Raw genomic sequence first — 12,619 nt, 5'->3', positions numbered from 1 at the left:
CCTCCTCCAGATGCCCTTCCTCACAGCCCCACCTTGGTGTTTTCTACTCCTGAGGGTTTAATGTTATCTTTGTTCCTTCTCTGTCCTCTTCCCGGCCTGCCTGGGGGTGAATAAAACTCTGTTGGAACCGCTGTGCATCCTGGGAAAAGACAATGAAGAAGTCTTTATTTATCACCTGTGTTCGTTCTTCTCCACTAACAAGCTCCTTATTGCTACTGGGTGGTCCTCCGGCCTGGCTGCCAGCTGTGTCGGCTGGGCCCTCCCTAATCTTCCTGTCTTCCTTCTCCTGCTTTAAGATTCCCCAATCACAAAATAAGCCTAATATGTTCCCCTCTAAGTCAGCTTCTCTGGAATCAAAGTTCCCAGGTCTCTCCATTTAAATTGTTTTAGCAAGCCTGCAGACAGAGGCAGGAGGGAGGTAGTGGCCTGGGACGGTCCAGGGGCACAGGCCAGAGCTATCTAGCAGGACTTCTCTGCTGAGAGCATGGGAATGGCTGGGCTGGGCTCATGCAAAACCATTTGTACTCAGTCTCGATATTTGGGAAAGAGCAGAAAAGTGAACATAAACAAAAGAAAAAATCACAAACAGTTCCCTGTCCCAGAAGAAATCTCTGATAACAGTTTGTGGTATATCTTTCTGTTCTTCCCCACACACACACACTCATTATGCTTTTCAAGGTTATCATTACATGGCTATCATCAAAAGATAAGAGATAACAAGTGTTGTTGAGGATGTAGAGAAAAAGGAACCCTCATGCACTGTTGGTGGGAAGGCAAACTGGTGCAGCCACTGTGGAAAACAGTATGGCGGTTTCTCAAAAATGAAATATAGAACTACCCTAGGATTCAGCAATCCCATGTTTGGTATTTACCTGAAGGAAATAAAATCGCTATCTTTTTTTTTTTTTTTTTTTTTGGCCATTATAAAAGTTTATTTAACAAAAAAGCTCAATATGAAAATGCACACGATCTGATTTTTATATTGTAGTAAAACAGGTACTATGGAGAGGGGACATGTGGAAGCAGTTGATTCTTCTGATGAACACATCCATTGTTTATACTCGTTCTAAGGCTTCTAACATGATGATACTATTTCCTCGTATTACCACCATTCCAATATTGTTCTGTTGCCCACTAGTTGCCATCTCCACACATTCATCTATCACAAGATTCATAAATGGATCGAACCCCCGCAATATTCCTTGAACATGTCTGCCACCATTTAATTTCAATGATAATTTCTTGTCCATAAATTTTTTCAGCTCGGGAGGGTGAGCTTTGCTCATGGTGTCTACTCGGCGAGCTCAAAGATGCCTCCCTAAAATCGCTATCTTGAGGAGATATTTTCACCCCCATGTTTATTGCAGTGTTATTGACAATAGCCAAGATATGGAAACAGCCCAAGTGTCTGTCAGTGAATGAATGGACAAAGATGTATCTCACGCACACTTGCGCATACACACACACACACACACACACACACACACACACACACACACATTATTCAGTCATGAAAAAGAAAGGAAATCCTTCCATTTGCTCCAAAATGAATGGACTTTCACTTATGCTAAGTGAGAGATAAATCAGGCATGGAATGACAACTACATATCACTTATATTTGGAGTCTAAAAAAGCTGAACTCCTAGAAACAGAGAGTAGATTGGTGGTTACCAGGGGCTAGGAGGAGGGAACTGGGGAGATGTTAGTCAAAGAACTTCCAGTTGGTAGATGAATAAATTCTGGAGCTCTAATGGCATTGTGATTGTAGTTAACAATAGTGTATTATATACTCAAAGTTAACAAGAGACCCGATCTTAAATGTTCTTACCACAAAAAAGAAATAACTACGTGACATCATGGGCGTGTTAGTAACACTACTATAGTAATAATATTAGACATATAAATGTATCAGATCAACATGTCATATACCTAAACTTATACAATATTATACGCCAATTATCTCTCAGTCAAAAATAAAAAACAGTTATTATAAACTGGCATATTTCCATCATGGAAGATTTGGAAACTTCAGAAACACAGAAAACGAGATCCTCCTCCTGGAGGTTTTCAGGCATGGTTCCTTCACCCTTGCCACTCCTCACCTGCTTAGTGGCTTTGCAGGTTCACTTGGCACCTCTCCCCAGCCTCTCCCCTCCTCCTCTCTCTTTTTTAAAAATTTATTTTGCAGGACGCCTGGGTGGCTCAGTTGGTTGGACAATTGCCTTCGGCTCAGGTCATGATCTCGGAGTCCCGGGATCAAGTCCTGAATTGGGCTCCCAGCTCCACAGGGAGTCCGCTTCTCTCTCTGCCCTTCTCCTCACTCATGCTCTCTCTCACTGCCTCTCTCTCAAATATATAAATAAAATCTTTAAAAAAATTATTTTGCTTTTGCAAGTTCCACCCTGTGTACCCACTGCACCCATCCCCACTGAGTTCCAAGGGCATTTCTGAAGGGCTCTGTCACTGCTTTGTCACTGCTGTGCTGCATCTGGGTCCCACCCACTGAGGGAGACCTAGAACCTGGGCTGGCTCCTGCGGAAATCTGAAACCTTGTTCTGCCTGCCAAGTGCCTCCTCCTCCTTTGTTTACTCATTGCTCTTCCTGTCAGGTTGGTCTGGGGGTGCAGAGCTTCCTGGCTGTGTTACTTGTGTCCCTGGAGGGGGAACAGTGGACAGGCTTCCTACTCGGCCCTCAAGGGCCTTCGATGGGAGGGGATGGTTAGCCACTTCTATCTTCACAGTCAACCTTTCAAATACTTTCCAGTCTCCTCATCCAAAAATTGGCTTAAAAAACTGTACTCTGTAGTGTTTTCTGTGTGTAGGCAAGTCTGTCTGGCTTCATTTCCCTACTTCAGCTGGACAAGCTAGACAATCTCAAAGTCCTTTCCAGGGCCCAGGACCCTGCTGCTGAGCACCTTCAGAATATGTCCTGACTGGTCCTGCTTCACTGTCTTTCACCCTCCGCTTGTATCGAAAAACCCAGTGTTGCTGGCCTCCCAGGCAGTGGTGCCCATGAATGAACTCTGAAAAAATGTCTGGGGGCATAGATCAGGGGCACAAAGCAAGCCAGCCCCCAAGTCTCTTAATTGCTGGTCTTCCCCAGGAATCCCCTGTAGTGTTCATGGAGACCGTGGTGCTCATGTCCTTTCAGCGGGTAGTGTTGGGGTCCATGCTGTTCACTGTCATTGTGTGATATAAAGCAAAGAGCTCCGGGGCTGAGTCCTGGGTCCCTCCGGTGCGAGACAATACCAGCAACAGTAGCAGAGCTAGCCCTCAGAGGACTGTTGTGAGGACCAAATGAGAGAGTGCGTTCTAAAGAGCTTTGCCATTCTTGAAGTACATTCGTGCTCAAAGGTCCTCCTATCAGTTTAATCACCTCTCCTGGGTGACCGGCTCCATTTCTAGTCAGAGCAAGAGGGAGGAGGCACAGGAACACACATGGATCTGTCAGTTTGGGCTTCCCTTTGCAATTGTCTGTGGGGAACCCCCTCCCTCCCCTCAGATCTGGGCACCCATGGAGTCATGGACCCTGAGTCTACAGGTAAGGAAATTGAAACATGGCTCAGAGAATACTGGGAATTCATGGTAGGGTCAGAAATACCATCCTAATCTGAGTTTTAGAAACTTCTGGAGGTACCCCACCCCCATCTTGGGAGAGCCGGCCAGGGGGAAGATAGGTGAGCCCACACCTGCCTTCTTGAGTGTTCCAGGATCTGCTCTGTGCCCTACCCTTGCAGGTCACAGACCTACTTCCCTCCTGAGAGGAAGGTGCTCTTCAACTCTGCTCAGCTTCCCTGGCTCTCCTCCGCCTCCCTTAACCTGGACCAAGGAATGAGCTACTGTGATCAGTGCTGCCTCCTGCCCCCAGCACACACACCTCCACACACTCTCTAATGGTTTGTAGGAATCCAATGACAAGCTGAACCTGTGAGTCAGCTCATTAGCTCACTGCCATGAAATAGGCTATTATTGTCTGGTGGCCATTGGGCACTTTCCTCTTTGTCTACCCCACCTCTCCAGACCCACTGGCCCTCGCTGCACTCATCTTCCTGTCTCTCCTCCCAATTCAGCTCTCCTGCCTATGCCTCCTCCTCCTCCTCCCCTGGGCTAACCCATTTCCACAAATGTGGTAGTGTGTTCAGGCATTTATCCATTTGTTCATGCATGGGTCATCTTTTAATTCACTCTCTGCACTGGCCAGCAAATATGAACTGGAAAACTGCCCATCCTTCAGATTGTGCATTAAGCACTTAAGCAGGACTCTGGAGTCTGACTGCCAGCCTTCAAATCTGGCTCCACTAGTTTTTAGTGATCTTGGGAAAACTGTTTAATGTCTTCAAGCTTCAATTTCCTCACTTGTAGTAGAGGAACAATAATAGTTCTATAGTAATAGAACAATAATAGAACTCATGGGGAACAGCATGAAGATTCAGTGGGATAAGGCACATAATGTAAGGCAGTGTCTGGAACTGAAAAGATGTCGCTAGTCTACTAGTCTAGTCTACTAGACTACTACTAGTCTACTAGTAGTTTTATTATTTGCCCCCACCATTAATAAGCACTGGGGATATATTAATAAGACTAGGCCATACCTTCCAGGGGTCTGGGGGAAAAATAGGTTAAATATTTATAATGTTGTGTATTAGTTGGCTAATAGGGAATGAAAAGGGGGTGCCCCCAAATGCCTGGTGTGGTAGTTGAGAGGGTGTTAGGAAAACTTCCTGGAGGGGAAGTGCTTGAGCCTGGATCTGAGAAAATAGACAATTGAGAGAAGGACATTTCAGAAAGAGACTGACAGGTGCAGGAGAGCAGGTCTGCATCTGAGAACAGCAGGGCTTTGGCCTGAGTGGACTCCAGCAGGAAGGAAAGATCCTGAAGGGCTTTGGGGGCGATGTTGGGAAGTTTGGACTTGACCCACTGCTGGATTTTTTTAAAGATATATTTATTTTAGAGAGAGAGAGAGCGTGACTGGGGTGGGGGAAGCAGAGGGAGAGAGAGAATCCCAAGCACTCTCCCCACTGAGCACAGAGCCCCACACGGGGGCTCGATCCCACAACCCTGAGATCATAATCTGAGTCGAAATCCAGAGTCAGATGCTTAACCAACTGAGCCACTCCAAGAAGCATCCCGAGAGGGAAAGCGAGAGAGAATCCTAAGTGGGCTCCATGCCCAGTGTAGAGCCGCACATGGGGCTCAATCCCACGAGCCCGAGATCACAACCTCAGGGGAAACCAAGAATCGGATGCTCAACCGACTGAGCCACCGATGCACCCCAACCCACTGCTGGATTTTAAGCCAAGAGCAACCTGACTGAGGATGGCTCTTTTGGAAAAAGGATGGGTGGGAGTTGTCCAGGCAAGGGGGTGCTTCAGAGAAGGCAGGGCCAAGGGCACAGGGAAGACGGGCTAATGTTAGGAGATAATCAGGAGCTGGACTGGCAGGGCTCAGCGACTGATGGCCTAAAGGAGGCCAGGAAGACAGAGAAATACAAGGTGGCTCCCAAAGGAACTGGGCAGACACCATCCTCACTCACCAAGACCAGAAATGCAAGAGGAAGGGGAGAGGGGAGGCGTTCCATTCTGGATTAAAGGTATGTGTGTGTGTGTGTGTGTGTGTGTGTGTGGTAGTGAAATGCATATGTGCATGGATACACACACTGTAAGAGCAGACTGGGGAGAGGGAGAGTCGAAAATACGGGAGAGAGGGAACCCTCCTACACTGTTGTGGGAATGCAAGTTGGTGCAGACACTCTGTAAAACAACATGGAGGTTCTTCAGAAAATTGAAAATAGAGCTACCCTACACCCCAGCAATTGCACTTACTGGATATTTACCCTAAAGATACAAATGTAGTGATCAGAAGGGGCACGTGCACCTGAATATTTATAGCAGCAATGTCCACAATAGCCAAACTATGGAAAGAACCTAGATGTCCATCAACAGATGAATGGATAAAGATGTGGTGTGTGTGTGTGTGTGTGTGTGTGTATATATATATGTATATATATATGTGTGTATATATATATATATATATAGTGTGTGTGTGTGTATATATATATATATATGGTGTGTGTATATATATGTGTGTATATATATGTGGTGTGTGTGTATATACACACACACACACACACACACACACACATAATGGAATACTATGCAACCATCAAAAATTGAACTCTTGCCATTTGCGACAGTGTGGATGGAACTAGAGGGTATTATGCTAAGTGAAATAAGTCCATCATAGAAAGACAATTATCATATGATCTCCCTGATATGAGGAATTTGAGAGGCAGGGTGGGGAGTTTGGGAGTAGGGAAGGAAAAAATGAAATAAGATGCGATCGGGAGAGAGACAAACCATAAGAGACACCTAATCTCACAAAACAAACTGAGGGTTGCTGTGGAGAGTGGGTTATGGAGAGGGGGTTGGGTTATGGACCCTGGGGAGGGTATGTGGTATGGTGATTGCTATGAAACGTGTAAGCCTGATGACTCACAGACCTGTAACCCTGGGGCTAATAATACATTGTATGTTAATAAAAATTATTAATAAAAAAATACAGGAGAGAGGGCAGATGGTGATGAGTGAGGTTCCTAAGGAGGGAGGTTAAGGGATGCAGAAAGCAGGAGAATGCACAGAAAAGGGTCCCACAGGAGGGAGAAGAAGTGTGGAGGTGGGGTGGGGGAGGGGAACTTTAAAGTGTCCCACCCACTCCCTGAGAAGAGCCCTTTCCCCTCCTTCCACCTGTCTTCTCCCATCTGTGCTTTTCTCCCCGCACACTCACTCCCAGAACATGTAATGTTCTTAATAGAATCAAGGTCACTCATTGGCATTCCCACCCTCTAATCTACTTCCAAAACTCCTCCCTGAATCTTCCCAAGTTTGCGTCCTCTACTGCTTTTATCTAAGTTTCACCTTCAGGGAAAAAAAAAAAAAAAAAAAAGGCCAAGCAGAGTTCTAGGCTTGAGAACTCTCCCAGGCTTCCTCAGTTGTGAGCTGTAGTCTTGGGACCCTGGTATTCTTTCTTGAAGGGGGCACAGTCCCCTCCATCCCCTGAGAGGCCACATCAGCTCATCTCCCCCACCTGGCTCCCTGACTACAGCACAGCAACTGCCATGGAAGGCCCCATTGCCCAAGAGCTGTCAAAAGCTCACATGGCACACAGGCCTGAGAGTTAATTGGCCTCCACACGTCCTCTCAGCCAACCAACGCTGCCAAGAAAAACCTGAGGGCAAGTGAGAAAACCAGTTGTGATCTGCCCAGTAAACAGGTGGCAGTGCAGCAGCCACCCTGCCTTCGGTGTCTCCTGGAGTCTTGAGGATGGAAGGGGAGTAAACCACTCCAGAACCAGTTTCCTGAAGCTCCACACCACCCAGCTCTCCTGTGGGGAGCAGGCCGGGAACCAGAGGCAGCCACCATGGAGCAAGGTAGGGAAGGCCCACGGGGCTGCTGGAACAGAGAGAGAAAGAAGAGAGAGAGACCATAGGAGTCAAGGGGAGAAAGGATTCAGGGGAAGAAAAGAGTAAATAAAGAACTGAGGCAGAAAGAGCAGAAACTCAGGAACCTCACTATTTGTTGATAGCCTGAGACCCAGGAGACAAAGTGGAGGCTGGCTGGTAAACATAGCCAAACAGCTGTGTACCAGCATGCCTGCTTCCATAACCTAGTGGGACGGGGCAGGGCCAGGGATGAGTGGGTCAGGGATCCTGTCCTCTGCCACTTGCTGACTCTTTAACATTTAGCAAGTCACTTCTCTAGTTCCCAGCTAGAGAAGTGGGATGGGGGTGAATAAGAATCATCTCGAAGTTGTCTTTCAACTCCAATATTCCCTCATCTTCATATCTTCCCTTTTTTCCCCACTTCAGGAGGTCTCTTCCTCATTTTAGCTCATCTTCCCACAACCACTCCTCTCTGTATCAACTCCCTCTCTAGAAAGCTTCTACTGAAGAGTAAATGGTTAGTTGAAACCATTTATAAGAACGAACTCCATGCTCTACAAACTTAACAGCCTCATCTTCATTTACTATTTTTTGTTTAAATTTTCATAATTTTTAACTACACAAGAAATACATGGGTACATAGTTGGAGTAAAATAAAACAATAATTACAGATAAAGCTACAGTCAACTGCCTGCCACCCCCAACCTCAGCCTCATCTTGAGAAACCACTGTGATAATTTCTAACAGAAACTACTGTTCTAGTCTTTTGTCTGTAAATAAAGATATATATTCAGTATAAGACAAGCTTGTTTTTGGTGTATCACGGCATCATCATGTTGCACGTATTTTTCTACAGCTTGATACTTTTTCACTCAATAGAAATGTGTTGGAGCTCTACCTGTGCCATTTAGTATCTATAAATCTACCTCAAAATTTCCCACTTTGCAAAGTATCCCATAGTATGGGTATAAATAATTTATTTAACCAGTCCCATTTAAAAAAAAGATGTATTTATTTATGAGAGAGAGCAGGGCAAAGGGAGGGGGAGAAGGGAAGCAGACTCCCAGCTGAGTGTAGAGCCAGCTGCAGGGTTCAAACCCATGAGCCTGTGATCAAGGCCTGAGCCAAAACCAAGATCAGGATGCTCAACCAACTGAGCCACCCAGGAGCCCCTATCCAGTCCCTTTTTGGTAGGCATTTAGGTTGTTTCTCATTTTCCAGTTATATAAGCAATGTTGCAGGGCACATTCTTCTGGATGCCTCTGTACTCATGTGGGAGTGTTTCTCTAGGATAAATACTGAGATCAATTACTTTAAAAATTCTTCCTATAATTTCCTTTCTATTTCCCTGATCATTTCACTCCCTTCTCTCCTCACATGGAGTGAGAACAAACATAGCCAATAGTAAATGTGCCCCATATTTGAACATCTGGTATCTGGAGTGAAGACCGATCCCAGCATGATAGGCAGAGATTAACTTGACCCATGATATATCCAGAAGATGAGATTTGGCCTCAGTGCTTGCTGTCAGACAAATGTTGCTGTACCTGTTGAGTGTTCTGGGTCACATGCCCAACCTGAATTGGAGCCAGTTAGTAATGTCTGTCTAGTCATCTGGTCTCCAAAAAGAGTGAATTCTTTTTCCACTAGTCCCGCTGAGAGTGCGCTAGATGTCCTTTCTGAACATGAGTGAGGAAGAGCAATGCAGCTAGTGTTGGGTAACGGAAAGAGCACAGGACTTGGGCCAGTAAGCCTAGGTTCAAGCTTAGATAAGAAATTTAATCTGTCTGAACCTTGTTTCCTCATCTCTAAGTGTGAATGACATGGCATTTCATCCCTCCAACATTGTGGTGAGGATTCAATGAGACAGAGTGCCTAGGATGGTGCCCAGCCTCCAATGAGGTGTTGGTTGAATTTGAAATAAGTGCAGAATGATTATGCAAAGGAGAGAGAACTCTATTCAAACTAACAAACATCTTTTTTTTTTTTTTTTAAGATTTTACTTATTTATTTTAGAGAGAGCGAGCAGGGGGAAGGGCAGAGGGGAAAGGAGAGGGAGAAAGAATCTCAAGAAGACTCCATGCTGAGTGTGGAGTCCAATGCAGGGCTCCATCTCGTGACTCTGAGATCATGACCTGAGCCAAAACTGAGTTGGATGCTTAACTGACTGAGCCACCCATGAGCCCTAATAATCTTTTAGTACATACAATGTGCTGACCATTATGCTTATATTTCTTTTATAAGAAACACCATACCTATCCACAGTCACATCTCATTCCCACCTCCTCCCAGGCCCTGGCAAACCCTAATCTACCATCTGTCTCTATGGGTTTACCTATTCTGCAGATTTCATAATGTGAATCATATAACATGTGACCTTTTATGTCTGTCTGACTCCTTTCACTTAGCATAATGTTTTCAAGTTTCTTCTATATAGGTATACCACATTCATTGATTCAGTAACCATTTGATGGTCTCCATCTTTTGGCTATTATGAATAAATCTTCTATCAACATTCATGTACAGATTTTGTGTGAACATATATTTTCAATTTCTTGGGCACATACCTAGGAGTGAAATTGCTGAGTCACATGTTAACTCTATTTTTGACTTTTTGAAGAACTGCCATACTGTTTTCCAAAGCAGCTACATCATTTTACAATCTCACCAGCAATGTATAGAGTTTCAATTTTTCCACATCCTTAACCAACATTTGTTATTTTCTATCTTTCTTATTAGAGCCACCCCAGTGGGTGTGAAGTGGTATTTAATTTGCATTTCCCTAATGATTAATGATGTTTACATTTTTTCATTTGCTTATTGGTCTTTTGCATATTCTCTTGGAGAAATGTCTATTCAGATCAATTGCCCATTTTTCATTTGGGTTACTTTTTTATTATTAGGTCATACAAATTCTTTATATATTCTTTCTTAAAGATTTTGTTTCTTTATTTGAGAGAGAGAGACAGTATGCATGCAAGACAGCATGAGCAAGGGAGAGAAGCAGAAGAAGAAGGAGAAGCAGGTTCCCCACTGAGGAGGGAGCCCAATGCAGGGCTCCATCTCAGGACCCCAGAGGCAACAGCTTAGCCAACTGAGCTACCCAGGTGCCCCTCCTTATATATTCTTGATACAAGTCCCTTATCAGATATATTATTTACAAATATTTTCAATCATTCTACGTGTTGTCTTTTCACTTTATTGAAGATGTACTTGAAACTACAGTTATTAGTTTCGATGAAATCTAATTTATAGTTTTTTTCTTTTATTGCTTGTGCTTCTATTTCATATCTAAGAAATCATTTCCTCGTTCAAGATCATGAAAATTTACCCCTATGTTTTTTTCTAAATGTTTTATAGTTTTAGCCCTTACACTCAAGTCCTTAATTGATTTTGAGCCCATTATTTTATATGGCATAAGGTAGGGGTGCAACTTTATTCATCACAAGTGTATGAAATGTAATTAATTTTTGATGAATGTAAATGAATATGTCCACTAGTTCTAATTTTGTGTGTGGATTTGTTAGGATTTGCTATATTCAAGATATGTTATATGTTTTTTTTTTTTTTTTTTTTTTTTTTTTTTAAATTTTTAAAGATTTTATTTATTTATTTATTTATTTATTTATTTTTTTTTGAAGAAAAACATTTTTTATTACAGCATATTTACATCTGTCCAAAGTACTTATTTACTATAATACTGACTAATGTATAATACTGTACACAAAGAAAGAAGTTAAATGAGTTATAATTCAGTCGAAGTATAGCTGGCCATTTTAAAAGTTACCACTGAATCTTTCTGGTATGAAATGTGATATCTGGCAATCTGGTCCAGTTCATTACATCAGGTCATTTGTATGTTCTTATTACCATTTTGATAGCATAGTACATTTTATAACCCAGACATTTTACAATGGACTCTGAAAAACAATCTGAGGGTTTTGAAGGGACGGGGGGTGGGAGGTTGGGGTACCAGGTGGTGGGTATTATAGAGGGCACGGATTGCATGGAGCACGGGGTGTGGTGCAAAAATAATGAATACTGTTATGCTGGAAAAAAAAAAAAAATCTATCTGCCATTTTCAACACTGTACTCAATGATTGTAATTCTAATTTAAGAACAGATTATTTATATCAAAACCACATGTTGGCCTAATCTTATACAATATTCATAAATCTCACTCAGATATGTTATATGTTAATAAAGATAATAGTACATCTTCTTTCCAGTGTATATTGTCTAGAAACTCCAGTATAATGCTAATGGATGGGGAGAGAGGAGACATCCTTGTCTTGTTCCTAAACATAGGGGGAAGTATCTAGTTTTTTACTATTAAGTATGGTTTTGGCTTGGATTTTTCCCAGATAATCTTTTTCAGGTTGAGCAAATTTACTTATTTTCCCAGATATAATTTACTTGTATTTTATTGTGAAAGGGTGTTGGATATTGTCAAATGTTTTGGTTTGTATTTCTTATAATCTACATACAGCTGAGACAAAACAGCTAGGCCTTTATCCTCATGGAAGACAGACGAAAACTTGACAAAACTACCTGAATGTCTCATGCTGATCCTGAAATTAGTAGGCTCTCAGTAAAAGTTTGATAAATCGAAAAAAAAATGAGCATGGTATTAACTAAATGAAGCAATTAAGATTTTCTGTAAGTGATGCAGTTAAGTACGGGCAGGTCAGTGGGAGATGGGAAGAAGGGTGGGTCAACTGGGGCAGGCTTCATGAAACAGATGGGTCTTCAACAGACCTTGGAGGACAGGTGGAATTTGGTTAGATATTTGGTTGGGATAGATGGAATGAGAAGGCATTCTAAGTTGGCGTTACAGCAGGATCAAAATATATGGACAGGCAAGGCTACCATTTGCTTGAGGACAGATTGGCTAGAGGAGAGAGTCCGTAATGGGAGTGGTGAGAAGTGAGAATGCAAGTGTAGGTGAAGACCAGGTGTGGTAATAAATGTCAGGCTAAGGAGTGTGTCTTTTGTATGGTGGGCTGTGGGGTATCTCAGAACTTTTAGAGCAAAAGGTTGGCATGATCAATTTGTCTTGAGGAAAGAAAATCTGGTGATGTGTTAGGAGGGGATGAGTAGGAAGCAGGAGATCTGATAGAGGCTCTTATGGTCATTAGGTATGAAGTGAGGAGGCCAGAATTGTGTAAATTTGGAAAGGGAC

The 12,619-nt window shown here is 43.2% G+C and overlaps 3 protein-coding genes across 3 annotated transcripts in view; 1 reads left to right on the top strand and 2 right to left on the bottom strand.

Moving 5' to 3' along the window:
* Nucleotides 1-32: 32 nt before the first annotated feature.
* The window catches only part of CCNDBP1 (cyclin D1 binding protein 1), a 79,514-nt gene continuing 66,927 nt past the window's right edge, over nucleotides 33-12,619 (bottom strand). The window contains exon 13 of the transcript XR_004285794.1: nucleotides 33-130. The gene's annotated coding sequence lies outside the window, so the exon portion shown is untranslated. The remainder of the gene's footprint in view (nucleotides 131-12,619) is intronic.
* On the bottom strand, nucleotides 943-1,312 carry LOC116590971 (small nuclear ribonucleoprotein G). The gene has a single exon (XM_032343477.1). The coding sequence runs from the start codon at nucleotides 1,284-1,286 to the stop codon at nucleotides 1,056-1,058; it is 231 nt and encodes a 76-aa protein (XP_032199368.1). The 5' UTR covers nucleotides 1,287-1,312; the 3' UTR covers nucleotides 943-1,055.
* Nucleotides 7,243-12,619, top strand: part of TGM5 (transglutaminase 5) — a 32,803-nt gene continuing 27,426 nt past the window's right edge. Inside the window, exon 1 of the mRNA XM_032343467.1 lies at nucleotides 7,243-7,425. Coding sequence (XP_032199358.1) covers nucleotides 7,416-7,425 — 10 coding nt within the window. The 5' untranslated portion in view covers nucleotides 7,243-7,415. The remainder of the gene's footprint in view (nucleotides 7,426-12,619) is intronic.

The sequence above is a fragment of the Mustela erminea genome, chromosome 5 (assembly GCF_009829155.1).
Source record: "Mustela erminea isolate mMusErm1 chromosome 5, mMusErm1.Pri, whole genome shotgun sequence".
Lineage (NCBI taxonomy): Eukaryota > Metazoa > Chordata > Mammalia > Carnivora > Mustelidae > Mustela > Mustela erminea.
This window is presented reverse-complemented; position numbering and strand designations above follow the sequence as displayed.